Here is a 27,554-nt window from a genome sequence, read left to right on the forward strand (position 1 = left end):
CTCTATAGAAAACTGGCTACTCCCCTGCTAAGAGCCCAGAGTCTTATAAAAGAGGATTCTTGACAGGCACATCGCTACTTTGGCATGCATATCTGTTTAACATAATTTCTTGGAATATTCTTGAAATCCACAGGTGTAATCTTATTCGTCAACTGCGCAAGCGTGAAGTGGGCCACTAGAGTGCAGATTGTTTTCACTGCTGCCAAGATGATCGCCATTGTGATGCTGATAGTCACAGGGCTGGTTCGCTTAGCACAAGGTAAAAACTACTGAAAATAATAATTTTAAATTGACTGCATTAAAAACTTCAATTTACCAATAACGGTGGTCTCCAAACATACGCAGCTTTTAACACTATTTCCGCGCTTTTCTATATTTACATATATTTCTAAATTTCCCAGCTTGTCGCCGGTAGGAGGTAACATGTTTTCCCGCGCTTTTCTACACCTCCCTCTACTTGTCGCCGGTAGGCGTTAAAATGTTTTCCCGCGCTTTTCTCTACTTTCCCCTGCCTGTAACGGTAGTCCCCAAACATACGTGGCTTCTGACACCTTTCCTGCGCTTTCTCCAATTACTCGTTTTCTCAAGTTTGTCGCCGGTAGTAGGTGGTGACATGTTTTCCCGCGTTTTTCTCTAGCTCCCCGGCTTGTCGTCGGTTGGCGGTAACATATTTTCCCGCGCTTTTTGAATGGCAGCCAGTACTCGGTCTAAAACCTTACTGTATCTGTGTTTGTTTCAGGCCACACTTCTAGTTTAGAAGATGGATTTGCCGGCACCAGTCCGAAGATTGGACTACTCGCCTACGCTTTTTACAATGGGTTGTTTCCGTACGATGGGTGGTAAGTAGAAAGTGGATAAAAAGCAAAGCAGTTTTACTCGTCAACTTGCCAAGAGTCACGAACAAGCGTAGCGTTTAGAGCAATTTTCAAATGAGTGTCGTAAAAACAAAACCAAGGTACTCACTCTGGCCAATCACAAAGGACACATAATAATAAACCTTTATTTAACCACGATCTGTTTTAAAGCAAAACATGCTTGAGGGGTCGTGTGTACGTGTGACTAACTACCTACCTAAGAGAAATTAATATTACATTGTAATAAACTAAAATAAACGATTTTATATTTAAATAAGAATAAGATTTAAAATTGAAAATCACACATGTTTTTTGGAGTTGTCTGGATCGACAACATGTTTTGGAGTTGTCTGGATCGACATACATTCCAGTGCGCCAATGAAAACTAAAAGCGAATACATAAAGCCGGCTTGAAGCGCGGGAAAACGTACGCCAGCGAAACACAATTGGTTCAGTTGGTTACTTCTGATTGGCTGAGAAAGTGGCGCGATGTTTTTGAGTCAATCACTAAGCGTAGTAATGCAAAACCAAAGCAAACGAAAATTGCTTTCGACGCCCAAGTGAAAACCGCTTTATCGGCTACATGTAATTCGCTCTCAGAGCACCCTAACTATGAGCCATCATTAAACCTTTCGGGGGTGTTCGTACTGTGTCCTGATTGGCTAACGAGTCGAAAACTCTTCGTGTTTTCACCAGATCCAACTTTCCTGGATTTTCCTGAGTCGTAATGCAAAATTCGCGTTATGTACAGAGTGACGGGTTTTTTGTTCCTTTTTTTTCTGACGAGGTTAGGGTACGTTCTCTCCTCTCCCGCTCTGTGCACATCACGAAAAGTTCGCATCCATTTCTTTTTACTCCTAGACGCTTTTGCTTTTAAAAGAGCATGCAAAATTTCCTCGGTATATTACAAAACAAAAGGTCAGATTACTGTCTCATTGCTACACAGTAACCCTTAACTGCCCTCTTGACCAGTCCATAAACGAAGGCAAAAAATGCAGCTAATGCTAAGAAAACGGACAATCAATTGAGAAAAAGTCAAAGCATTCAACGGATAACAATTTTTTATTCCTACCATATTTTCTCAGGAATCAGTTGAACTTTGTTACTGAGGAGATCAAGAATCCCAACAGGTGAGGCTGACAGAAAACATCAATGAATTAACAAATACAGAAAAAAATGAATGTTTCAAAACCCCTTGGATGTTTTGTTTTCAGAAATCTTCCTCTCACTGTCTGGATCGGTATTCCCCTTGTGACGTCATGTTATTTGCTGGTGAATATTGGATACTTCACGGTGCTTACACCACAGGAAGTTCTGGATTCTGATGCTGTCGCGGTGGTAAGCACAGCCAAGCGTACCCCTCCCCCCCCCCCCGAAGTCACTTTGTGAGACATCTATATAATCTGCTTTGTGGCCGTGTTATGTCAGCAATGGCTAAGATTAAGATTAAAGGTTTGCACACGGTATTCAAAGGTTCTTAACCCCCCGGATGGACTAGCATTCCATCTAGGTGGAGTAGAAATACTTCTAGAAGCTTAATACAGTAGAACCCCGGTAACTCGAACTCTGAAGGGAAACGAAAAACAGTTCGAGTTAGCGGGGTTTCGAGTTATCGGGGTCGATTGCATATTTAATTTGCCAAGTTAATAATTGATAGTGAACCGATTTTTCAGCACTTCAGTATATGGTACAGTGCAAATTAAACTTATCTTGTCAGAAACTCTAACAAGACCATACATTCTTATGATAAGAGTGGAAAATGGCTGTCCAATACGTGATCTGTTCGTTGCTCAAATCAATGGGCAAGTTGTAAGAACCGGAATTCGAGTTATCGGGGTAAATTTGACCCAAACTTTGTTCAAGGGAAACGAAATTTAGTTCGAGTTAGCGGGGTTTTCGAGTTATCCGAGTTCGAGTTACCGGGGTTCTACTGTACTACAGAAACGGGGATAAGCTCCAGCGGTATGGGCCACTTGGTTCGAAGCAGACTTAACCTTAATACTGAATACTGTTTGAGTGGTTGTTTTGTCCCTTCATGGCGGTTTTAAAGTAGCCTCGACGGGAAAAGTACCTTACTTACTAACCCTCTCATATTCTGCGCAATTTTCCCGTGCCCTTTCTCTCTCAACAGACCTTGGCAAACCGGTTGTATGGAGTCATGGCATGGACCATTCCAATACTTGTTGCTTGTTCCACGTTTGGTACTGCTAATGGAAATGCTTTTGCAGGAGGAAGGTATGCAATTAGATCTAACTGTTTGCAATCAATCCCTAGAAATTCAACTGACGAAGGCGGGAAGGTGGGAGGGGAAATGTTGGTATAACTGACTAACGTACGAAAAATCTCTTTGAAAGGTCCAAAGACACGGTAGCGATAAAGTCACGTGACATACAGTCGAATCCCTTCTTGCGGACACCTCTATAATACGGACACCTTCCTATTACGGACGGTTCAATTGATCAAAAAGAGACCATAATTCGTATAAACACTACCTCTGTAATATCGACACCTCCATAATACGAAGACTCTTCTCTGTCTGTTTGGTGTCCGTATTAAAATGGTTCGACTGTACAATATATCGCAGCTGTGGGTAACATTACATTTGGATGCCTGAGCAGGAATTCAGCCGAGTTTAGAGATACAACATTGCACGTAACAGTTTCAGTCGATGAGGCCCATATTTGAGGCTCGAGTTCTGCTGCTGTCTCAAGTCCGGTCTTTGTCCCGTCAGTCTTCCGTTTTCTAACCCCCTAAAGTCAAATCTGAAAGTAAGAAGAGGGTCAAGGGACTAGCTAGAGTTAAGTTGCACTCATGCAAAGTGGCAAAAAACCCTCTAATAAACGTGTCTATTTAGTTTAGAATATCGGTGTATTTTTGTTATTTTATTTTTCAGATTAACATTCGCTGCTGCTCGGGAGGGTCATCTGCCACGATTCCTTGCCATGATTCACACCAAAAGACGAACACCGCTCCCGGGGCTGATATTCTCTGTAAGTTCCAGCGATCTTAAAAATTTATTCTTGTTACTTTTCTTTAACTCTTCAATATACATATGCAAAGCCAGTCGTCCTGAAAATGCTCGCTCTCTTTGTCAAACCTTCCTTGGTCCAAGGATTAGTAGTTCACAAAAGACCAGTTTGGTTTGACAAAGAGAGCGATGGTAAATAAGAATAAAATTTGAATCTTACGAGACAGAGGGTTTTTTATTGATAGACAACGGCTGTTTGTTAACAAATCATGTACCAGATGCAATAAGAGTTTACAGAAACAGAAAGGACTGTACTGACTTTTTCGGAGTCTTCTTAAAAGCTTGAAATTACACACAACAGGATATTTCAGCAATGATTCAGGGCCGGGGGCGACAAGGATCGATTGAAATGGCGTTGAAACAAATGAAGGTTGTTTGTTTTACAATCCCTTGGTTTTATTTCAGAGTCTAATTTCATGGCTGATGTTAATTCCTGATTCCACGACCTTCGAAGTGTTGTTGAATTACTTCACGTTCTTTGGCTGGTTGGGTTATGGAGTTTCAATCTCCAGCATCCTTTGGTTTAGGTACAAGAGACCTGACGCCCATCGACCATATAAGGCAAGAATTAAAAAGGACGTTTTTATAATCCAACTGTTGTGTTCTTTTTTGCTTTGCGTTTGTTGAGCTCTGGAGCTGGCTAGAAACTCATGCCACGTGTTTTAATCAGTCGGAGAGTATGTGCTCTTTTTTCAACCAATCAGGAGCAATGAAAAATAACACGTGACTTGGCTTACCACATTTTCCCGTCCTTGACGCCGGTCACGCATTTTTCCACACATGGCACTGGTTGAACGATTTTTCGTTCTATAGTCTGTTCCAGGCGTTCGGTTTAGAAATCAGGCAGTGAGCCAAATTTCACCAAAACCCATTTTATAACAGTACATTCATTTTATAGGTTGTCCCTTCCATTTCTTAATATTTTTAAGGATCAACCTCGTTTCTAGGGTCCCCCTGGGAACAAGGTCGGGTGTGTATTTCTTTTCAATGTGATCAAAATAGTAAACTTTTAAGAGGCGATTTAAACGCAAAGAAAAGGCGCTGCCTGTTAAGACAACGAACAGAAACATGAAAAACTGTCACCTTCGCGGTTAGCGTTGTCCAAAATACGCAGAATTTGGTAATTCGTAGGGGACGGCAAAGAAATGAATCAGAGATGAAATACACACTTACAAAGCCACTGTACGGATAGTTTAACCTCTTGTTCAGCGACGTTTTCGTTGCCGTAACTGATGTGTTTTCGATTTTCCTTAGTTTCCTTATAGCGACTAGATTAGACTTATCTACAAGTCGAGCACACAGAGCGCGAAACGCGAGCAGCGCGCTGAGAAACGCGTCTGAAATTCAGGCTACCAGTCGACGCAGTTGAACACAAAAAATGCTCTAAAAGTCCAAAGCCTAAAAAATAATCCCAACAAAAAGCGAAAAAGCTCAGACCTTCTGGGGGTCGCAATACCGAAGGATTGAGTGGTGAATGGATTGTGTCGAACTCGACGGCGATGGCGGACGATTTAAAAAAAGGCGGCCCGCTTTTTTTTCAGATTTCTTGATTCCCAGATCGCATGCGCGAGTCGTGACCTAGCCCTTTAATAACAGTGAAAAAGGATGGCGAAATTTGTTTTATGCTAAAGGTTGCTTTACTTCATAGGTATGGATCGGAATTCCTATCTTAATGGTCGTGGTTTCAGCCTACTTGGTATTTGCACCGTTTTACGAAGCACCGCTTCAATCGTTTTATTGCCTGTTGTTCGTTTCAGCTGGGATTCCTTTTTACTTGGTGTTTGTTAGGTTTAAGGTGGCTCCGCCAAGTTTCCTTCGCTTTGTTGGTAAGTTCATGATTATTTTGCATATGAACTGACGACAACTACACCGACAATTCTGCGAGGCTGTAGAGCTCGAGGTTGTTTTGTTAGTTCAATTATCTCATAAGGCAAATAGGAGCGCCCTTTCTTCCTCCCACCCCTCCCTCATTATGCTTCACCCCCTCTCCCCCTGGTCTTGTTTTTTTGGGGGGTGTGACAGACACAAAAGCACTTGAATGAATTTTGACAAATTTAACTATTTCTTTCCACGTGTAACGCTCGGAGCGCACGAGAGGAAATGTGCATCCTCGCGCGTGCTACTTCCATGCAACACGGACTTGACAAGGGCAAGAGTACTCTTCGAGCAGCGGTTTTCGCACCGGTCACCATCCAGCATGCCGACTAGGAGCTGATAGATACACAAAACGTGTGCAATTTTTGTGACTCTCTGCTTTCATTTCTTTTTAGATCGCGTGACGTATAAGCTGCAGAAAGTTTGTGACGTGGCCTTCCCTGAGAGTGAAGAAGACATCATCTCCTAGCTGGAAATGAACGATAACATAGAACTATTGTTAATACAGTACTGTAACCACCCAGGATACTCTCTATAGTGGACCATACAGGGAGGCTCTGCCTAACCTGCGATCAGGCGTTTTTTTCCCTTGCAAAGATGAGAGAGGGAAAAAGAACGCCTGATACATTTATTTAACCGGCCGCCAACCGCCCCCAAATTTAAGTAAACTAAGGTGTCGTCGAACTGTCAAACCACTCTTTGTAGATGGCGGCAAATTCGGGACTCGGATTTCCACGAGGCGTGAAAATTGTCTGCAGAATAATTATACATATACGGCCTGTATTAAAACTTCGCCGTGCTAAAATAAAAATGCTTTGAGTAGCAGGGAGAAACGGCGCTCGCGAATATATATTTATCAGCGATAGATGCCGTCCCTTACATCTCACAAAAAAGGAATTTACACATGAGCTGTTTCACGGCGCGGATAACATCGTGTAGCTTTTAGTAAACATTCCAACACCTCTGGAATATTGTTTGGTGAATTTGTTTTCCCGAAACTCATTCGATGTACTGCCAAAACACCGTCACGACAACAAATTACGCATTGTCGAACACTCTATCTGTTCTGCATTCAGAGAATTACACTTGAAATTATTTTAATTTGTCAGGACTTCAGCTACCGTAGAAGAAAACTCGTCCTTGCCTAACACGCCTCATCTAAGCCATTAGCACCAGCTTTTGACCGGAAGTCTCGTTGAAATACTACAGCCAATCAGTCCACACCGCTTCATTTAGTATTGTTTCTCGACCAATCAGAAGAAAAACCAGAATCCGGTTTTTTCGACATTTTTGCTTGTTTACAAGCTAAAAACGTAGAATAGGGGTTATGTGGCCAAAATTTGGAACCACATATTTGTAAACTCTCAAGGGACTTTTTTAATTTCTCAAGGGACTGTTTTAATTTCTCAAGGGATTACTTTCCGCTGTGGGTGATCACTTGCGATCTCGTGAAAAAAACGTGACTTGTCACATTTACAAACGTTATATAACAATTTTAAAAGTGACATATCAGCTTTCTTATCTCAACTCACGTGTGTCTGAAAGGCGATCTATAAAAAGCATCGCACAAACAATGGATTGCGTAACTAAAACACGAATAAATAATCACTAGCACTTACATCGTTTAAAAATTACAAACGTCAAAAATAAACCATACCAAAAAACTCGCTCTTTTCAAAGATATTATTGAAGTTAAAACAAATGCAAGAGATGGGGGCTTCTTTTAGCTTAGGAGCGGTTAAAAATTAGGCCAAATTTGGTCGCTACATGCAAGCGCAACTCTATTTCGTCATCAGCCTAGGTCGTTAGGGACGTGACCTCGCGTTGACAGGGAATGACAGCAATGTTGCATGAATCGGCTTTACAACATGCGATCGTATCTACGCAGTTCGAGTGAAATTTCAGTCAAAGACAGCAAAATTGTTTTGTATTTCATCTTCAAATATAATTCGAAAGCATTCACTGTATATATGGCTTTTGTTTAATCCTGGGTCTTGATATCCGACCCTCGCAGAGCCTAGACAAAACGCAGCTTGAGTGTAACGATTTGTTTACGCCGCAATTATATGCGCAATGTTTTCTCCGACAGTAGTAGGAAATATCCTTTTTTTTTTTTCGTGCTTTTTCGTGGAGCAATCGTAACGATACGGCCTTGAACACATTGAACAGCGGTCTACCTATAACAATTCAAATATGGCGTCGCAAAAACAAAGCGTCGAACGCATATTTTGCTGTTTCATTTGCTAAGTTTGCTGCCGTAATTGACTGCCTCGAAAGGTCCTTGCAATTTTAAAGTATAGAATTGTCAGATCTCGGTGAAATTTGCACTGTTTATTTGTGTAAGCTAAAATCTAACAGTCAACTGTGCAGCATTTTCTACCCAGCCGATTTCGCTGAAACTTTCTCACATGAATTCTTGGATAATTTGAACTTATTTACAGCAATAAGAAAAAAATCTATCTTCGCGTTTAGAAAATATTCGCGTTTTATTAAAAAATAGGTTAATTTAGAAGTGCTAATATTTCGTGTTCACTGTTCGTGTTTGCTTGTTCCAAATTTTAAAGCTTTATAAAATTTGAACATTTGGTTTTTCGACTAACAAAAATCAGAGAAATCGGTGAAGGTTTCCACGCCCAAAAATCGATTTAAAAAATAGCACCTCCGCTCCGGGAAATACCCGCGGGCCACCTTAAGTGTCGCGAAATATGCGCACCTCAAAATCGCGAAATTAACGTGTCGCGAAAATTTCATGTAATAAGGTAAGTAAGAACACATTCGTCACGCTTTTCTGCCAGTTCTCTTTGACGCGTGACATGTTGTCACGATTTTGCAGAAATACAATTTAACGAGTAATTAGACATAGTTTGTTTCAGACTAGAAAAGTAAATAACATGTTATCATACAACAATAAAGTATTATCGTTTATCTCACGATGTAGTCACTTGTAATATAAATGGTCACGTTTCCACGGCGATTCGCTGTTGTACACTTCTCCTGTTGTTATGTTCTTAATCATGGCCGGCATCCATGCTTTTAAAAATTCGATTCAACTATCCCCGTTGATGTTGTTAGGGTGAAATCTTATGTGCATTGCCTCTTTGACCCTGCGTGTGTACCAGTGACACGCAATAAACTTTACTTCATGCCAAAGTGGGTGGTGTCCGGTGTTGTGGGGGTGCTCTGAAGCGGCGGAGATCTGGGTAGGAGCCGGAGTCGGATGCCTCGGTCGTGCTCCTTGATTCTGTATTCTGTGGGGCTAGACACAAGGGTATGGGCGTACTTTTTACTGAACTCCTTCCCTTTACGTTGGCTACCGTAAAAACCGCTTTCTTAGTCTAGTTAATGATTTCCAAGTATCAGGATTTCTTGAATGCAAGAAATTTTTTTATTAATATTGGATGCTCTTAGTAAATGTCATGACCTTTATGTTTGTTTATTTTACCAGGTCTAGCTAATTTAATTTATATTTTAATTGTCAAATTAACCTACTTTATTAAACTGATTTTATTTCGATGAAGTGCTACAATTAGTCAGTGTCTACTTAATTTATTTGTCTCCGGGATGTAATCTGGCTATTTTGTTTTTCATGTCTCTAGCCGTGTAACACTAGGATTCCAACAATAGAGTGGAAATAAAGTTGTTATTCTTGTAGAACGATTGACACATAAATAAAGTTACCTAGTTTTCTGTTTGACCCAGATTAAGGCTAGATATGTTGCTCTGTCATTGAAGTAACCTGCACTAGAGCGGTTTTCACTTGAGTGTCGAAAGTTAATTGCGTTTGCTTTGGTTTTGCATTGCTACGCTTAGTGATTGGCTTAAAAATCTCGCGCCACTTTCTCAGCCAATCAGAACTAAAACCAAAACCAATCCTGACTCGCTCGCGCACGTTTTCCCGCGCTTCGTGCCGGCTACATGTATTTGCTTCGAGTTTTGATTGGTCCACTGGATTGTCTGTGTTCTTTGTGATTGGCTGGAGTAATTACTTTGGTTTTGGTTTTACGACACTCAATCGAAAACTGCTCTAATAAGATATGAAATTATAAGCTTTTACGTGCAGCTTTTACGTACTAGCGGGTGATAGCTGAGTGCAATGCTAGGAGCATTCCCGTCCCCATGGCCATTTTCGTTTCTCGAACGAAGGGCCCTGGGACACAGGATTTCCAGTCCTAGATACTAGGACTTCCGGTCTTTATGTATGCAGTCATGACGTTTCAAAAGAATGCATGAGAGAGTCGTTACTGACGTTACGTTTTCGAATTCCGTTTAAGAATTCTTTGTTCCAAACAGCTAATAAAAAACATTGAATCCTATGTCCCTGGAGCCCTTCGTTTTCTCGCGCCAAGCCAGCCGGCTAAGAGAAATGATGGACTATGGGGACGAGAATGTGCTGGATAAGAGAACGGACCCTGCCCAGGGATGAGTCTCTACGTATACTTAAAAAAAAAACACGAAAGAAACATTGTGACATGAAGATAGGGACGTTTTTTAAACGGTAACAGGTTGTTTCACAGAACTTCATAACTGTCATTCAATACTCTTAGGATTTCGTGACTCTATTCGCATTGTTTTCAATCGCATGACTTCTACTACTTCTGAGAAACCCAAAGGAAATTTTTACATGTGAGTTTAAGTTTAATGTCATGGTACGATGATCATAATCTGTCAATTTAACGAACAAAATGAACATACTAGGATGCGTGAAAGAGATTTAAAAAGATTAATGCAAGGGTCATCGTGTAAGGTGCGCAAAAAGACCAAAAAGCTTTGCCTTCATAACACACGAGCAGAGAGTCCGGTAAAGAGCTATGTCGTAATAAATTACGTGATGTCTCGCGGCAGGCAAATTTACTTTTAGGAAATCATACCTCAGCAGTTGAATACGGTAGAAACACAAAGGAAGTTGTAATAAATTGGAAAGAAACAGCGGACTGTGGAACGACGCGACGGACTTAAAAAAATAAAGCTGAAGTTCACAAGACGCCCGTCTCCAAGCTTGAAGTAGATCAGAGATGTAGATGATACGAGGTCAGAAAGGATCACATAACTCTTGATTTTGTGATCATGGCGTTGGCTACGCCGTCCGAATCCATCCTTGTTGAAAACCAAGAGAGCAAACCCGACGCGGAGAAGCGAGAGGGACAACCAATCTCCCTCAAACGTTCACTGGGAGTTCCAGGTGGAATTGCTCTTCTCGTTGGCACGATAATCGGCTCGGGGATCTTCGCAACTCCAAAATGGGTTCTGTTCTATGTCGGTTCGGTGGGAATGTCTTTAGTGATTTGGGCCATTTGCGGAATCATCTCTCTATTTGGAGCGCTATGTTACAGCGAGCTAGGAACTCTGATTCCGAAATCTGGTGCAGAGTTTCAATACTTGCTTGAGGCGTACGGATCGCTTCCAGCCTTCTTGTTTTCGTGGACGTTTGTGTTGTTTCAGAGACCAGCTAGTCAGATTATGGTTCTTCTCGTGTTCGGATCGTATGTCATCGAGGCTATTTTCCCTGGTTGTGGCGGACGTGAAGATCTTGGACCGCTTGTTAAGATTTTAGCAGCCGCGGCAGTGGGTAAGCTGCAAGATTTTTGGTAGTTTTGTTTTAATTTATTCTATATTTTTGGTTTGCCATCATTTCTTAAGGGCAATGAAATCGTTACGTAGGTAGAGGGCCTGCCTGCAGGGACCCGTTTCTCGAAAGCTGAGAATTGGTCGAAATCAAGGTCAAAATCTAACTGTCAGCTAAGAGTCAATATGGAGCAAGCTGAAATCTGAGATACTTGGACTCTCGTTGAATTTGAACATGTTCAAATTTTCTCGAGAGCTGACAAGAGTCATTGCTCAAGCATTTTATGATTTATAAGTCAACTCTCATGTACTCTCGTCCTCGTTTGGCGGTCGTGCTCGAATGAGAATCCATTCTCGTTTTGGTTCTAGTCCCCTACGCAGCCGTTAATTAGGGTTCGTCACGCAACGTCCCTGGGGAGAGGCGTTGCGTGACGACCTAAATAACGGCTGTGAAGGAGACTAGTACTTCGTATAAACAGACACAAACTTCCCTCCTCCGCCTCGTCAAAATAGACAGAGCATACTCACAGGTTTGTCAAGGTGGCGTGATGAGTTTGTCTAATGAAGTGAAGCCTCAGAAAAAATCGGAGTAAATTAATCAATGAAACATGATTTGCAAATTGTATTTGTTAAATATAATTTTTCACATATGTTTTTCGACATTTACAGGTGTCATTACGTTTGTCAACTGCGCAAGCGTCAAGTGGGCCACTAGAGTGCAGATTGTCTTCACTGCCGCCAAGATGATCGCGATTGTGATGCTGATAGTCACGGGGCTGGTGCGCTTAGCACAAGGTAAACCATTCCTCCTTCCTTTTCGTTTGCCTGCTCAAACTATGTTGTGTTTTCTTTATTTGCGTTGGTTTTGCATTTGCTGAGTCTTGTCATGGAATAGAAAGAAAAACACGTACGGTTCCAACCAATCAGCGTGAAGCTGTTGTATTTTAAATTAATCGGATGCAAGGCCAAAACCTTCAGTTTTCCTGCCCACCGTGACCAAGATACGTGTTTTACCTCCCTTCGTGTTTTCCCGCCTTTTATTGGTTTAGTGTTTTCTCGCCAGTGTCATTGATTTTGCGTTTTCCCGCGTTTTGTCACAGATACGTTTTTCCCGCCATTTGCCAGCGCTCGCAACCCTAATCGTTTTTCCCGCGCTTGCGACTGGTTACGTGGTTTCCCGCGCTTGTCATTAGTGCTGATTGGTTCCTTGCATTTAGGACCGCTTTTTTGATTGGCTTAGCAATATCTTCAACTGCTATGCGACAGTCACTATAAACTGAAATTGCTGTTACTTGTGTTTGTTTTAGGCCATACTTCTGCTTTCGAAAAAGGATTTGAAGGAACGAGTCCGGAAATTGGAAAATTCGCCTTCGCTTTTTACAATGGATTATTCTCGTACGATGGATGGTGAGTAGAAACTGTATCATATCAGGATTTAAAAAAAAAACACTTTAACCGAGACTTCACGAAGGAACTAAGCTAGTGACCTAGCAGATAGTTTAATTTTGAGGTAGATTCCCTCTTTAGATCTCTTCATGTACCCTAAAAGCTTTCTTTAAAGACCTTTTGCCGATTGAGGGGGCTTGTAAGTGGGGGGAGGGGAGGGGGGTTAGAGGGTTGTCTTAGTAGAAATCTAGTAGGGGCTCATTTTAAATCGTAAATACCGTCTTGTACGTACACGGAGTTTTACATTCGCTTAAAATTGAACTGCTTGCAGAAAAATGCAGAAAATTAAAAAAAGCCATTTCGTTTCATGGATCTTTAAGCAAAACACATTTCTTAAAACTTGAAATTAAGATTTACAGTTTTGAAAGTCGTTTCTCTACTCAGTCAAAATTTTAATCTTTTCAGGAATCAGTTGAACTTTGTTACTGAAGAGATCAAGAATCCCAACAGGTAGGGAATAGAAAAAGGGATTGCAAAAATTATAAGTAACAAACAGAAATTACATCACTGTTTGAATCCTTAACTCGTTTAATTTTGATTTACTTTTAGAAATCTTCCTCTGACCATTTTTATCGGTATTCCACTTGTGACGTCATGCTACTTGTTGGTGAACATTGGATACTTCGCAGTGCTTACACCACAGGAATTTCTGAAGTCTGAGGCTGTCGCTGTGGTAACAAACTATTAGTTTAGGCATTTACGACTAAGACGCCGAGCGCGCCGGTATAAGAAAATAAATTTAGCTTCATGATCATGCATCTACACACATAGTGGGATACCTGAGAAAGACCAGTCGGGAGCATTGCGCTTTTGGGCAAGAAACTAATATAAAATTCTAGGGGTAGGCAAAAACTTAGGGGTAGGCAGAAACTGCAGTTTAGCCATTGCTTGCAACATGGCGCGCAATGTTCCACTGTGTGCCCTGGCCTTACATTTAACGTGCTTCCTGTAACCTGCTAGATGGCAAAACAGATGGAGAGGCCGAGCACGCGCACTGACGGAGAGGCCGAGCACGCGCCGAGCACGCGCACTGGCGCTTGCCTCCCACTAATGTGGCCCAGGTTCGAATCTCACGCGAGCCCTGTCTAGGGGCCCGTTTCTCGAAGGTCCCGAGAGATTTTCGCACCCCGGGAAAGCCATAGCAAAATCTCAAACCTTATGATTTCAGAGCTGACTTTTATTCACATAATTTTAACGTGAAAAATGGGGTCCCTTCATACAAGTTTCAGGCTTATACAATTCTCTGTTTCTAAGAAACAGATATAACTAACAATCGCTTTATGGGCTCAAAAAGTTTCCGGGGCTTTCGAGAAACGGGCTCCTGGCGTCATATGTGGGTTGAGTTTGTTGTTGGTTCTCGTCCTTGCTCCGAGGGTTTTTCCCCGGGTTATCCGGTTTTCCTCCCTCCACAAAAACCAACACATGTTTATTCCAATTCGATCCTGGAAAACAGCGGATAAACACCTGATAAAAAGCCACTCTGTGGATATGCCACTGAAAATGACTATTTATTTGATTTCATTTTTTTTTACATTTTTAATCGCTCATCGTTCAACTCGGAACACGAAGTTAAAGAAATCCTTTCAAGTCCTCGTTTTAATGCTCGTGTCCTCGACATTCCCAGACACACAAAGTAACTAAAGTATACTTCATATGACGAGTCATGTTCAGTCCTCTTGAAGACTGTTCTTACCATTGCTTACGTCTTTATTTTATCCCTGTTTTATTTCAGGCTTTTATTTCTTGTGTGATGCTTATTCCTGAAACCTCGTCCTTTGAAGTGCTACTAAACTACTTCGGGTTCTTTACCTGGCTGAGTTATTTGCTTTCAATCTCCAGCATCCTTTGGTTAAGATACAAAAGACCTGATGCCACGAGACCATATAAGGTAACAGTTAAGACATAAAAGGTTAAGTCCGCATACGAGCCCAGCTTGTCCCGGTTTCTGTATCATAAAGCGTCTAGGAGTATTTCTACTCCCCCCTGGATGGGATGCTAGTCCATCGCAGCGTCCCCCCCCCCCCCCCCCCCAGCATTAAACACCGGTGTCCATTTATACACCTGGGTGGAGTGAGACACTGTGAGTGTTAAGTGTCTTGCCCAAGAACACAACACAGCGAATCTGGATCCGAGAACGACTCGGTCCGAGTGGATTCGCCGAAGTCGCACGGTTCGTGTACATTTTCTACCCTCCCTGTTCACCTTTTTGCCGTCGTTATTTTCTAAATACCGAAAACTGCCGATTAAAACCCTTGGGATATACAGCTTTGTAAAGGGTTTTGGGAGGACTGAAGGTGTTTGCTCAGAAATAAGAACGAAATACCGTACTTAGCGCCCACCTCGAATAAGCACCCACCCTCACCCTCTTAAAAAGAGGGCACAAGAGGAATTTTGATTATTATTGAAGTTGAAATTGAAATTGACAAACTGAAAGTACTACAAAGAGACTACCCCGAAGACCGAGTTTTTTTACTGAAACTTTCAATGAACAGTTAAAATTCAGCTTTGGTACATCTTCACGTTTTGTTATTTTACATTGTTTTCTTGCAAACTAAACGTACTGCTTGCTAAAAATGGTAAGAATTTAATAAGTACCCAGCCTGAAATAAGCGCCCACCTCGAATAAGCGCCCACTCTCAAGGTCCAAAACGGAGCTTAACGGTAAGAATCGAACGACTTTTTAAACCTTTCCTGAATGTTGCCTACCAAGCACTGCTACGAAAAATACAATAAAAAAATAAAAGTAAAATAAAATAGGTATGGAAAGTACCAAAATTATTTTTAAAAAAAGCAGACAGTTCGGGCAAAAGCCCTTCTTCGGTGGTAAATAACGTTGCCAAAGAAAACTCGAGAAAACTACCATGTAAAAATAACGTTCAAAGTGATGTGCGACCAATTTAACTGTCATAAATAATCACATGAAATAACTTCACAAAATAAGCCTTCTCTCCGAAAATAAGCCCAGCAGAAAGCCTTTTAAACAGAGAAATAAGCCTAAGGCTTATTGTAACAATTTTGACGTTCTTTTAAAGTATACTTTGAAAAGACGCCTGTAATTTCCAACTTGACGTTGCTCTCTACACTAAGGCAAAGTTTTAAACGCCAATATTACCTATCGCGATCAAGGGAGTGAAGATATTCGACCAGTAGGGCTATCAACAAGTTGTTCGGCAACTTTTCACTTTTCGAGCATTTTTCCCCCTTCTAGCAACCCTTCTCCTTTCGAGCAACTTTTTGCATTCTGAGCGATTTCCAGACCGAAGATTTCCGAAGATGGTCCGAGTGTTGTTCTAGGGCTATACGAGCGTTTACGAATATCTTCGAACTTTCCCAAAGTTTATCGACGTTTGCCGAAGATTTCCGAAAATAGATCCAAAGATGTTTTAACTTTTGGCTCATTTAGAAATCAAACATTAAAAACTCGTCAGCAAACATGACGTCATCGATATCTTCACGATTTTTCTCGTGAAAGAAGTCCTTGCAATTCAACATATTTTGGCCTTAAAATGTTATTTAGATACTTCTGTTGCAGTGAAATTGCATACAGATGCCTAGAAATCTTCCTTTCAAAGTAAAATTTGAATATATTTGGAGAAATTTTCTTAATAAAAAGCAACGTTTTGGGGGTTTTTTCGTGCAATTTTGAGCGCCTTTTTGGAAATTGCGAGCAACTTGTGGACAGCCCTAACTGCAAGGTCCGACCTTAACTCGAGGAGGGCGCCCTACTGCATTCATATTTTTGTTCTTTTCTCTTTCCGAGCCAAGGGGCTTGACTTCATCGTCTTGTACATTCTCTCCATCCTGTTATCTAGCAACAGCAACTTGTTGGTCCAGGCTGCCATTGTCCTCTTCATTTTTCTCCCATGCTAATTTTGCGACGCTTTGTGATGGGTGAATCTGACGTTTGGATGTAGACAAAATAATGGTCGGTCGTGTTGTGTCATTCCCACGTCTTTTTGGGCCAGGTCTTACAGATGGTCCTGGGTCTCTGGAATCCTTTAACTCTTCTCCTGCAATTTGCGGTTTCCTCTCTTCTTCTGCAATTTGCGGTATCTTCTTTTCTTCGCCAATTTGCGGGTTCTTCCCTCGTGGCCTTGCTTCGTTTTCTTTTCTGACAGGGTTATCTCGATATGGGCTCGTTCCAAAAGGATCTTTCAGAAGTTGTCTGAAGGCAGACCGATGTCTTCTGCTTCGTAATACATAGATAATTGGGTTTAAGGCGCTTGAGAGAAACGTGGCAAAAATGACCATGACACCAAACCACACATTGGAAACTTTCTTCTCCTCGATATGACGCCAAATGGAGAAGGCAATTGTTGGAATGTAACAGATGTAATACAGAGCGATTGCCATGGAAACGGTTTTAGTTGCTTTGATATCATTTTGGAGCCTGGCCTCGGCAGTAAGAGGAGGCAAATTCAGCTGTATTCTCTAAGAATAAATAAAGGAAAAATGGTGCAATATTGAGTCAAATATAGAACTTGTTCGGCAGGAAAGCACAGAAGTACTTATATTATACTACCTTCCATTTAGAAAAACAAGCAACTGTCGAACGATTGAGGCATTCCAGGAACCAAAAAGAAGGCCTTACTAGTAATGACATTGTAGGCAATAATTCCTTTTTTGGGGTGATGGAGAGGGGGGGGGAGGTGGGGGAGGGGGGAGTTGGCAGGGAAGGGTTAGTGGACTGGATTCCGTACCGAGAGGTTCGGGTTTGAGTCCTGGCCGGGATAACTGCGTGATGATCTGGGACAAGACACTTAACTCTCATGGTGTCTCTCTTCAACCAGGCGTATGAATAGATACCGGCGAATATAATACTGGGGTACCCCAGCGATGGACTAGCATCCCATCTAGAAAGCAGTAGAAACACTCGTTATCGCTTAAGGCTACGGAAACCGGGATAAGCTCCAGCCTGATGGCCCTTTTGGCTCGAACGCAGACTTAACCTAATCTTACTCCTTACATGTTTTTCTGTGTATTTTCTTACAACTTTAAGCTTAAGCTTGGACCTTTTTCTTACAACTTACAACTGGTTAATAAAACAAACAACCCTATATCTTTAAGACATTTCTGTGCTTATTTTTATCAGAGAGGACAAATTTTAGATTCGGTAGGGCAGGGTGGCGGCAACCCGCCGGGGAAATAGAGAACAGAAGAGGAATGACGGGAAACGGGAAGTGGGAGTCAAAAATTTGAGGACCGGGCAAAATAGGGTAAAATTCGCAAAACTGAAATATTTTGCAAAGGATAAAGCAAAAATATTCAGTGGTACATCAAGGAAGCCGGACTTGTAGCCATTTGATCGATTCTGAGCTTATTTTTAGCGTCGTTTCATGATCAACACAATCATTTTGTTGTCGTGATGGCAACAGCTGGGGAGTTGTAAACAAGTAAACTCAAGATAAACTGCTTCACTTAACTTGCCCAAGGAATATAACTTTCAACAACGCAATTATTTCGAATCTTCCTGCAAATAATTTTTGACTGTCGCAATTTCACGAAATAAAGACGATTTTTAGTGGATCGTGCGAGAAAATTTTTCGGAAGAAATTCTCGTCTCGTTTTCTTACCCGCCGTTTTATTCAATATTGCAATTCCCACAAAAAACATACACCTTCTCATACTATCCCTTCCTATAGATCAAATTGAAACGTCTACATCATCCAGTCAATTTCAGTATAATTTAAAAAATAAAGAAGTCAGTTGCTCGTTTTAGATTTGCGCAAAATGTGACTGCCGCACGCTCCTCTGTGAACATATACCGTAAAGTCGAGAAAGGAGCGATAACATTTCACAGTTGATAGCAATTTAACGGTCGACCTTACAGGCAATTTGGTTTGTTATGAAAAACAATAGAAATTTAAGCTTAGCAGGTGACATCAAATGATGTATTTTTTTTAGATGAACCTTATTCGAAAGGTGGTTTGCTACTCTATTTTGATAAAAGATTATTCTATAAACCTTTTCAGCGGCCGAAATGTGGTACAAGTGCTTCGAAAAAAAAGAATTTTTGAACCGAAAATACAAGCGAGTTTTGAAATAAAACTGTTCAGAAAGACTGTTATCCCCTCAGATTTTCTCCAGTAAAACGTCACCTCGAGCCTTCTTTACATGGGAAATATAACACATGTTGTTTTCGGAGAGGTAAAAATTTTGTTTTGGGCATGAAAAAACGCCAACTACGATTGTCGGAAAGGTAACAACAGCTCGCAAATTCGGGCAATGAGATTTTGTTCCTTAAAACTTTCTGCCACTTTAATATTCAGCTAGAAAATCCAATTATCTTTTTAAAGGTCCTAAACGATTTGGGAAAACAGTTCAACAACATACACTTCAAGACTTTTGACTGACACCGTTTTAAGTTCCACTTTTTCAGTGCAAAGAAGCAAACCACCAAAATAGCCATTAATCGACACAGAAACTTCACCGAAAACAAATTAAGAAAAAAATGACTGAAGCGAAGTAAGTTATTTTTTTATTTAAAACTCGCTCGCATTTTTAGGTTTAAAAATTCAATCGTTTGCCCTCTACAAATCCTTATATTGGGATACAATTTTTTTTTGTAGAAAAATTTATTTTATAAGAATATCGAGGCTGAAATTTGAGAAATTTTAAGAGTATTTTAAAATAAACCTAAGGCTGAGATTTTGAACTAAGAATATAGCTTTGTGTTGAAAATTTGTAAATAAAATGCAATAATATGTTTTTAACAAAACCATATAAAACTCTTCCTTTCTCTAAACGGCAAAACCATAGGCAATAAAACGATAAAAACATGCACTAGTTCAAGTTATGATGCTATTGATAGTTTAATGAATTGTACCACTGTAATACACATGTATGGTATACAGCACAAAAGACATGAACTAAACCTATAATTTAAGAAGTAAAAATAATTATCACAAGAATGTTTTCAGCCTGACATCGGCAGAAAAATAAAAATATTCAGCCTGGGCCGGAAAAACAATAACTTATATAAAAAAAAGAGTGTACATAACTGTGATATAATAAATAATTTTAAAGTTTTCTTACCTCTTTTTTCTTCTGGTGAATCGCGTAACTCGTCAAGATTCCAAGCACGGTTGAAGCAATTGTGCAAAAAGCGATAATCGGTGCGATAATTATTTTTCTTTTTTTGAATAATGTTCCCCCGGATGCGATAATTTGTACACCGTCAAGTTCCATGCTGAACAGGGGAACAGCAAATAACACTACCACTATGGCACACAGCAGCCATATAATAAACACCGCTATTTTGGCCTTCTTAGCTGACTTCCATGTAAAGTACTTCATACCAAGGTACACAGCAAGGAACCTGTCTAGCATAAGAACAGTCATTGAGAACAGATTCAGAAGGTTGAACTCCATGTGAAGCGAGGTGGAGATTATGGCCCAAGCTTTTCCTTGCAGCCAACTGGGTTCAGCAACGATGATGTCAAATAGCGGTACGTTGAAAAGCGGGTTTAGGAAATTGACCACAGCTAGATTGGCGAAAAGAATGTTTGAAAAATTACGCCGAAATACTTTGAAACGGGCAAATATGGCGAGAAAGGAACCATTGCCGATTATTGATACGATTGTTAAGATCACTGCGAGGGATATGATTGCTGTTTTGATAGAAAATGATTCGTCTTGGACGTTCATTTTGCCGTGCGAGTCGAAGAAAAATTAAAGTGTTTAGCGAAACGAACGGAGGTGGCCATCTGTTTGTTTTCAAACAAATTCAAAATTTTATATTCTAACCACGCTCATTTCCTGAAAAATGGAAGTAAAGAAAAGGAAGAAAACAAGCATGCAAATTTTGCTAACACTGGAAAAAAAACTGCCTTTTGTAAGAAACATTTCATCTTTATCATTACAATTCTTGGGCGAACGGCAAAGGGAAACAACTATACGTGGAAGCTTAAAGTTGTTTTGCTTAAGTTTTCAATTGTACATGGAGCATAATACTACAAAAAATTCCGGAAATAAAAGGGTGTTTGTGCAGTCTGGCCATTCTCGCGCACCAAGTTATCAGTCAACTATCAAAGCGTAGCTTATTCTCGCGATTTCAAAATAATCGCGAAATTTAATACGCGTGAAAAAAACATTGCGCGAAATTTAAAAACGCGAAAATAAATAAGGTAAGGTAAAGTCTTAATTTAACGAGGGTAGCACTAAAATAGCATAAAAACACTAACAAACCAGTGGCCCTCAATAATTATTTACAATAAAATATAAAAATACTCAGAACAATACGAATATTAAAACTATGGATAATACCATATGTTATAATACCATATGTTATATCAAAACAATTAAAATTGTAGGAACTGCAACTATCTATCCTTGAAAAAATCTTTCCGTCTTGTTTACGACTAGCACACTTTCTCTGATTACTGTTTTCGTCAGCTTGTAAATCGGCCAAAACCTCTTTAGTATAGTCACCAAAGTTACCGTTTGTGGGCTCTTTGTAGTAACATTGAATCAGACCTTTGTACATTTCCAGTAGTTCCTTATTAGTCTTTGACGACTGATCCAGAAAACACGGACAAAATCGCGAAATTTAATACACTTTTGCTCTAATTTTTTTTGCAATCGTGAGATATAATTCAGCTCCAAAAATTAGTAAGAATAAGGTATTCAGTGACGCCTGCGTATTTTCCACAACAGTCATCGTTAAAATGTGTTTTATTTTTGCTAAGAATATTCTGTTAAAACAGTAGCAAGCTATATCATTTTTTTTGTCAATATCGCTCAGGTGGGGGGGGGGGGGGGAAAGAAACGTCCTTTGTTACACGACTCAAAAAGTAATCATAGCCGGGCAACCGAGACTGCGCAGTAGCTATCGAATGGTTGCTAAGGGCGTAGTGAATAGCTTGATAAAGTTCATTGTATAGTTCACATGTTTTGGTCTTGACCGTGCACAAAACACAATAGCTATTTACATTTTAATTGCTCCTTTGAAGTTCGCCGGACATCAAAACAACAAACAGTAATAGCGGTGTCCAGTCTGGCAAAAGTAAGGCTTGCGAATTATACTAATTAAAAATAACTCCAATGATACTGAAATTATTTCCCAAATTTTGTTTGTTAAATTTCAACCGTGATAAATTTTTCGCTTGTTATTCCACACCGCCAAAACATTCTCATTGACGTGGAATATAAGGTGAAAAATCTGGCTGAAAATGCCAAAAACAACTCAGCGGCGTATAACATCAAACGCAAACACCGCCACTATTCGCATTTCACACGCACGCAGTCATTGATATTTAAATCTTTTTGAGAAAACTAAACGTTGGGTTGACGTCTTTCTTAGCAACGGCTTGATTTACATAGACTCGCACCGTTTCCAGGCACTGCTATGTAGTCAATGAAAAGTGCCGACTTTCTTCCCACCCCCACCCCCCCCCCCCTGATATGGCTGCAAAATTTGCATTTCGCGCCCAAGATGTGTGAAGCGTGGGAGGTGCCATCCCTTTTATAGCAGAACTTCCTGTTTTAATCATAATAATAATATGTTTTGTTTTTCGATTTCTTTCCCAAATCGCGGTAAATTGCACACCTCTCTTTAAATTTAAACGTTGTTCGGAAGACAAGAGAGGCGTACCTCATTGAAAGAGGTCAAACACTTGAACCTTTAGGATTAAATAAAAAGGATGAAGCATGACATTTCGTAGTCTATATTTACACTCATGTTGTTATTATAGTATTAGCTTACGGTGTTCAAGTCTTTAGTGCCATTTATAGCATCTTATTATATATGTATATCTTCTTTTATTTCATGTTGTAACGTCTCTTTATCCTTTCAAATTTCAAATTTTAACGTTTTTGTTTTTCTACCATTGTTATTTACGCGTTGTATCGTATTTCCCACATTTTGTATCTGTAACGTTTAACCTTTAGAGTCATTCTTTGTAAGACCCTGAAGAAGGAAGGCCGTGCCTTCCGAAATATTTGAATTTCAATACAGTCCCAAACCGTTCAATCGGCCTTGCAATTTTTTCTTTATTCGTTATTTAGTTATAGCTGATTAGATCCTCTACAGTGAGAGGATCCGGTACTTCTATTTTGTCACGGTGGTCCTTGCAAATTCACGTTAGTTATTCTAACATGTCTGAGCTTCATGTTTAGTGTTTTTTGTTTAATTTTGTTCATTAGTTATCTCCCACTCTTTCAGTCGCACTGTTCGAACTGTTCTCTGCCGCCAAGTTCCTCAAAATCTCGCTCTTGCAGTCGTAGATGAACCTATTAGGGATTTAGACTTTTGAATACCTTATGTTTTGTTCTGTGTGTATTGTTTTGTTTACTGTTTTTACGACGACTTTCATATTAATTATGTTGTTACAGTTTCGAGGTCAAAGCTTCATATTGAAGAATAGATAAAAATCGCGAAATTTAATACACTCCAATTGCACCTTCTTCTCAAAATCGCGACATTAAGTACTCGCGAAATATGGCTCTTGAATTTTCGCGAAATTAAGTACTCGCGAAATTTAGTGAGAATAAGGTATTACTGCTAGGTTTCATGCGACACAAATATGAATTTTGGCTTTTCAGAAATTTGGTAAAATCTGTGACATAGTCCCTTTAAGTTTTGCCAAATACTTGCTATGAAACTTAATGTTTGCAAAGAAATTATTTCTAAGGATCTAAATGACAAAACCATAGCTTCATTGCAACCAAATATGTCTCCCGGGCGTTATAAAGTTGCAAGCAAACAAGACTAACTTTGAAAACTGTTCAGCCCAACAATATTTCAAAAACCCATATTGTAATTCGTTTCAATCTTCGTCACTTTTGGCCATCCGTACCTTCTTTTGTATTTGCTGTGTTATTGAAATGTTCCTTCCCCGGGAGGGGGGGGGGGGGTACTCCCTATAATGGCCTATACGGGGAGGCTCCGCCCGAAGAGGGTACCTTTTTCAGGCTTCAGGTATATAAAAGGGTAGGGATTTCACAAGTTTAGGTATTTGAAAGGGTACGGAAATCTGTCATTTGGCTATTTAAAAGGGCCTTTAATTAAAATATTTCGAACAGACGCAATTTATGGCTGTATTATTTTCATTTATTAAGCGCTACATAAAAATGACAAGAAAACGTCCTATTTTAAGTCCACACCATACTCTTAGGTATATGAAAGGGGTACCTTTTTTCAGTTAAAGGTATACCAAATGGGTACAATTTCTGTCAAAAATGGTATATAAAAGGGTAAGGGGTTAGAACTTGGGGCGGAGCCTCCCCGTATAAAACTTTTTTGAGTACCCCCCCCCCCCCCCGGGGTTCCTTCACTGTTTTAAGAGGTCATTTTTATATTTCACCTAATTTGATGGTTATTTCCCATGCCTAAATTAGGCTAAAACCCGTGACACAGTCCCTTTAAACATGATTCCTTTTATCCATGAACTTTAAACCCTCCCATCAACTAAGACATATTTTCGTCCTGATGTGCTAAATGGGCTTCTGGTGCTACTGAACTCACACAACTACATAAAGGAAGAAAAAATCGAAAACCATTTAGTGAATGAAGTCAAGAAAATGCGATATTATAGGGGCGTTTTTCCAAACTTCAGATATTCGTTGAAATGTTTCTCATAAATTTAGCCGGAGCTTAACCCGGTTTCCGTAGTATGAAGCGACTAGGAGTATTGCTACTCCCCCTGGATGGGACGCTACTCCACCGCAGGGTTACCCCCAGCTTTATTTCGCGGGTACCCATTTATACACCTGGATGAAGAGAGGCACTGTGAGAGTAAAGTGTCTTGCCCAAAAACACAACGCAATGCCCCGGCCAGGTCTCGAACCCGGTTTGCTCGATCCGGAGTCCAGCGTACTACCTTATTGTTACATATTTTCGCGAGACTTAATTTTCGCGATTTTCAAAAAATCGCGAAATTAAAGACCCGCGAAAAAATGTTCTCGCGAAAAATAACGACGCAAACTTTAATACCCTTCTATATGAATAATTAACGTTGCCGTCAGTTTACTACATAATTATCTTGGTACAGTCGTCAAACTAGCTCTACTCTGTTACAAAGGAACATACCAAACTGTTTTTAGCCGGTTTCGTCTCGTTATATGGTTCTGTTCAGTGTCATTGGAAACTATTGCTGTGGAAAATTATAATCAGTTGTGCCAATTTTGAGACTAACTGTTTGTTAATGCAGACCAGTATTTTGAAAATATTCGCGAAATTTAGTTCCTTTAAACGTATTTTTTTGGCCAAATCGCGAAATTTAAGTCCCGCGAAATATGACCGTTCCATTTTCGCAAAATTAAGTTCCCGCGAAAATAAGTAACAATAAGGTAATCATTAGGCCACCGCGCCTCTCATTGATAGTGTAAAACGAAAAAAAGTGCTGATCAAATACTGAGTTATTTACCTCTTTGTAGGTTTGGATACCTATTCCCATTATTATGGTCGTAGTCGCATCGTACTTGGTATTCGCACCGTTCTACGAGGCACCGCTGCAATCGTTTTACTGTGTGCTGTTTGTTTCGGCTGGGATTCCATTTTACTTGGTGTTTGTTCGGTTTAAGGTGGCTCCGCAGAGTTTCCTTCGCTTTGTTGGTAAGTTGGACGTTATTTGGGTGGGGTACTTGAGAAATTCGACGTTGAACTTCAAAAACCTTTTATTTTATGTAAGCAGGCCCGCAGCCTGACTTTCCTGACAACAGAGGCAACTGCGAAGTTCCGAAGGCGCAAGCCGCTAGGTGTCAATAAAATTTTGAAATCTAGAAGGCCCGAATGTATAATAATTATATTATAGTTTTTCAATACTCGTTCAATTATCATAGCAGTGACAATACTCTTGTTTTTCTTTCAGATCGCGTGACATTTAAGCTGCAGATGGTCTGTGACGTGGCTTTTCCTGAAAAAGAAGAAGACATTAATGGTTGCTGAGCTGAAAATCGTTATCATGGAGTGAAAAACTGTGGCCAAAAGTAAGAAGGTTTACCGCTTCTATCGCCAAAACTAAAGCCAAAACTTCAATATGTATCATCAAATTTTTAACTTATATCTTTCCTATTTTACTTATCGAGTGATGCCAGTAACGCGATACTTGTCATGATCATCACTCCAGGCGCGTAGCTGAGGTTTTTGGAAGGGTGTTCGTATTGACAGGAATATTTATTAAGGGGGGTTGTTGAATACGAGTGCCGAAGGCGCGAGCCTCTAGGGGGGTCTGGGGGCATGTCCCCCCAGAATATTTTGAAATCTAGGGCCCCGGAAATGCTGTTTTCAGCATTGTGCCGTCAATATTTCAAACTCGATGGAGTGTAAAATAACACGTATTTTTAGTCATAACAACAATATTTCTGGCGTTTTGTTAACTTGATACATTCATACATACACCGGCTTTGTACACTAAACGTTTTACAAAAGCTTGACGTGTGCTGCAAAGGCATCTCAGGGTAAAAGGTTAAGCCCCCCAACCCCCGGCTCCACCGTCAATGTACTAAAAGCAGCGTCAAAGCGTCAACATGTATTCCCCGCCTTTCGTCTATTGATACTCCATTTATCAAATCCCGAACTCCTGTAAAGGAAATATTTTTCAACGATGGGATTATTTTGACTACATATAATACTAGGTCTCTAGGACCCATTCTCCTTTACAATTTAACACTTGCCCGATACTTTTAGCGTTTTCTTGCAGGGTAATTTAAAAGCTGCAACACTCAAAGTTTGTTTTCCATTCCCCCACTATTTGCTAAAAGCTGAAAATCAACAGTTTGTGTTTTCAGTCCTCCATTATTGACCTCCAAAGGGGGTTCGTTCGAATCCCTCGAACCCCCCTTCCTACGCGCCTGCACTCTAAAAACGTTTTGAATCATAACGTAGTCTAGTGTTTGTAAGTAAAATATACAATATAAGCAATTAAATAGTTAAGAAGAGCATTCCAGTTTAATTGCAAGTAACGTATTCTAAGAATATTGTTATTAATGAACCGTAAGCATCGTCTAAATAATAATGCCTGTAAGTAGTACATGTAAAATACGGTGGCTCATAAGTGCCATCCTAAAAGTCGCTTAAAAAGTCGCTTTAAAAGTCGCTAAAAAAAGTCGCTTAATTAAAAAGTCGCTACAAAACTCGCTACAAAAGTCGCTACAAAACTCGCTACAAAAGTCGCTACAAAAGTCGCTTAAAAAGTCACAAAAAGGGAAAAAGTGCGATGCTAATGCATGGCACTTATGAGCCACCGTATGTAAATAATATGTCTGTAAATGTTGGCCAATTAATAAAAGAAGAGTGAAAAATCTGTGTCAGATGAAAATATTTGAATAGGCCCTTTGTTATCGATTAGCCCTAATTGGTAATTGGTTGGATGTCTAGTCAACATGCAATAAAAGCCTTTTCAAGACTAGTCGTAACCTGAGGTTTCAATAACATTTTTGCCCGGGGGGGGGGGGGTACTCAAAGAAGTTTTATATGGGGAGGCTCCGCCCCAAGTTCTAACCCCTTACCCTTTTATATACCATTTTTGACAGAAATTGTACCCCTTTCGTATACCTTTAACTGAAAAAAGGTACCCCTTTCATATACCTAAGAGACATGGCGTGTACTTAAAATAGGACGTTTTCTTGTTATTTTTATGTAGCGCTTAATAAATTAAAATAATACAGCCATAAATTGCGCCTGTTCGAAATATTATATTTAAAGACCCTTTTAAATAGCCAAATGACAGATTTCAATACCCTTTCATATACTTAAACTCGTGAAATCCCTACCCTTTTATATACCTGAAGCCTGAAAAAGGTAACCCTTTCGAGCGGAGCCTCCCCGTATAGGCCATTATAGGGAGTAC

At 40.1% G+C, this 27,554-nt stretch overlaps 3 protein-coding genes across 5 annotated transcripts in view; 2 read left to right on the top strand and 1 right to left on the bottom strand.

The window, feature by feature from the left end:
* LOC144664061 (b(0,+)-type amino acid transporter 1-like) overlaps positions 1-26,876 on the top strand; it is a 28,300-nt gene extending 1,424 nt beyond the window's left edge. Inside the window, exons 2-10 of one of the 3 annotated variants that reach the window (XM_078525189.1) lie at positions 134-259; positions 740-839; positions 1,940-1,984; positions 2,069-2,192; positions 2,986-3,089; positions 3,748-3,844; positions 4,288-4,443; positions 5,531-5,708; positions 25,575-26,876. In XM_078525189.1, the coding sequence (XP_078381315.1) occupies positions 134-259; positions 740-839; positions 1,940-1,984; positions 2,069-2,192; positions 2,986-3,089; positions 3,748-3,844; positions 4,288-4,443; positions 5,531-5,708; positions 25,575-25,651 (1,007 nt within the window). In that variant the 3' untranslated portion in view covers positions 25,652-26,876. Of the gene's footprint in view, positions 1-133; positions 260-739; positions 840-1,939; positions 1,985-2,068; positions 2,193-2,985; positions 3,090-3,747; positions 3,845-4,287; positions 4,444-5,530; positions 5,709-6,152; positions 6,248-14,497; positions 14,654-25,140; positions 25,319-25,574 lie in introns of those variants that run through there. The other 2 variants (XM_078525188.1, XM_078525190.1) reach the window with 2 other exon arrangements.
* On the top strand, positions 10,520-13,453 carry LOC144663286 (b(0,+)-type amino acid transporter 1-like). The gene is made up of 5 exons (XM_078524186.1): positions 10,520-11,323; positions 11,989-12,114; positions 12,627-12,726; positions 13,171-13,215; positions 13,315-13,453. The coding sequence occupies exons 1-5, from the start codon at positions 10,822-10,824 to the stop codon at positions 13,451-13,453; spliced, it is 912 nt and encodes a 303-aa protein (XP_078380312.1). The 5' UTR covers positions 10,520-10,821.
* Positions 16,570-21,285, bottom strand: LOC144663287 (histamine H2 receptor-like). Its single transcript, XM_078524187.1, has 2 exons — positions 19,801-21,285; positions 16,570-17,196 (listed from the first exon to the last, which is right to left on the bottom strand). Exons 1-2 carry the CDS (start codon positions 20,410-20,412, stop codon positions 16,570-16,572), a joined length of 1,239 nt encoding a protein of 412 aa, XP_078380313.1. The 5' UTR covers positions 20,413-21,285.
* Positions 26,877-27,554: the final 678 nt, after the last annotated feature.

The sequence above is a fragment of the Oculina patagonica genome, chromosome 8 (genome assembly GCF_052425735.1).
Source record: "Oculina patagonica isolate OP01 chromosome 8, crgOcupat, whole genome shotgun sequence".
NCBI lineage: Eukaryota > Metazoa > Cnidaria > Anthozoa > Scleractinia > Oculinidae > Oculina > Oculina patagonica.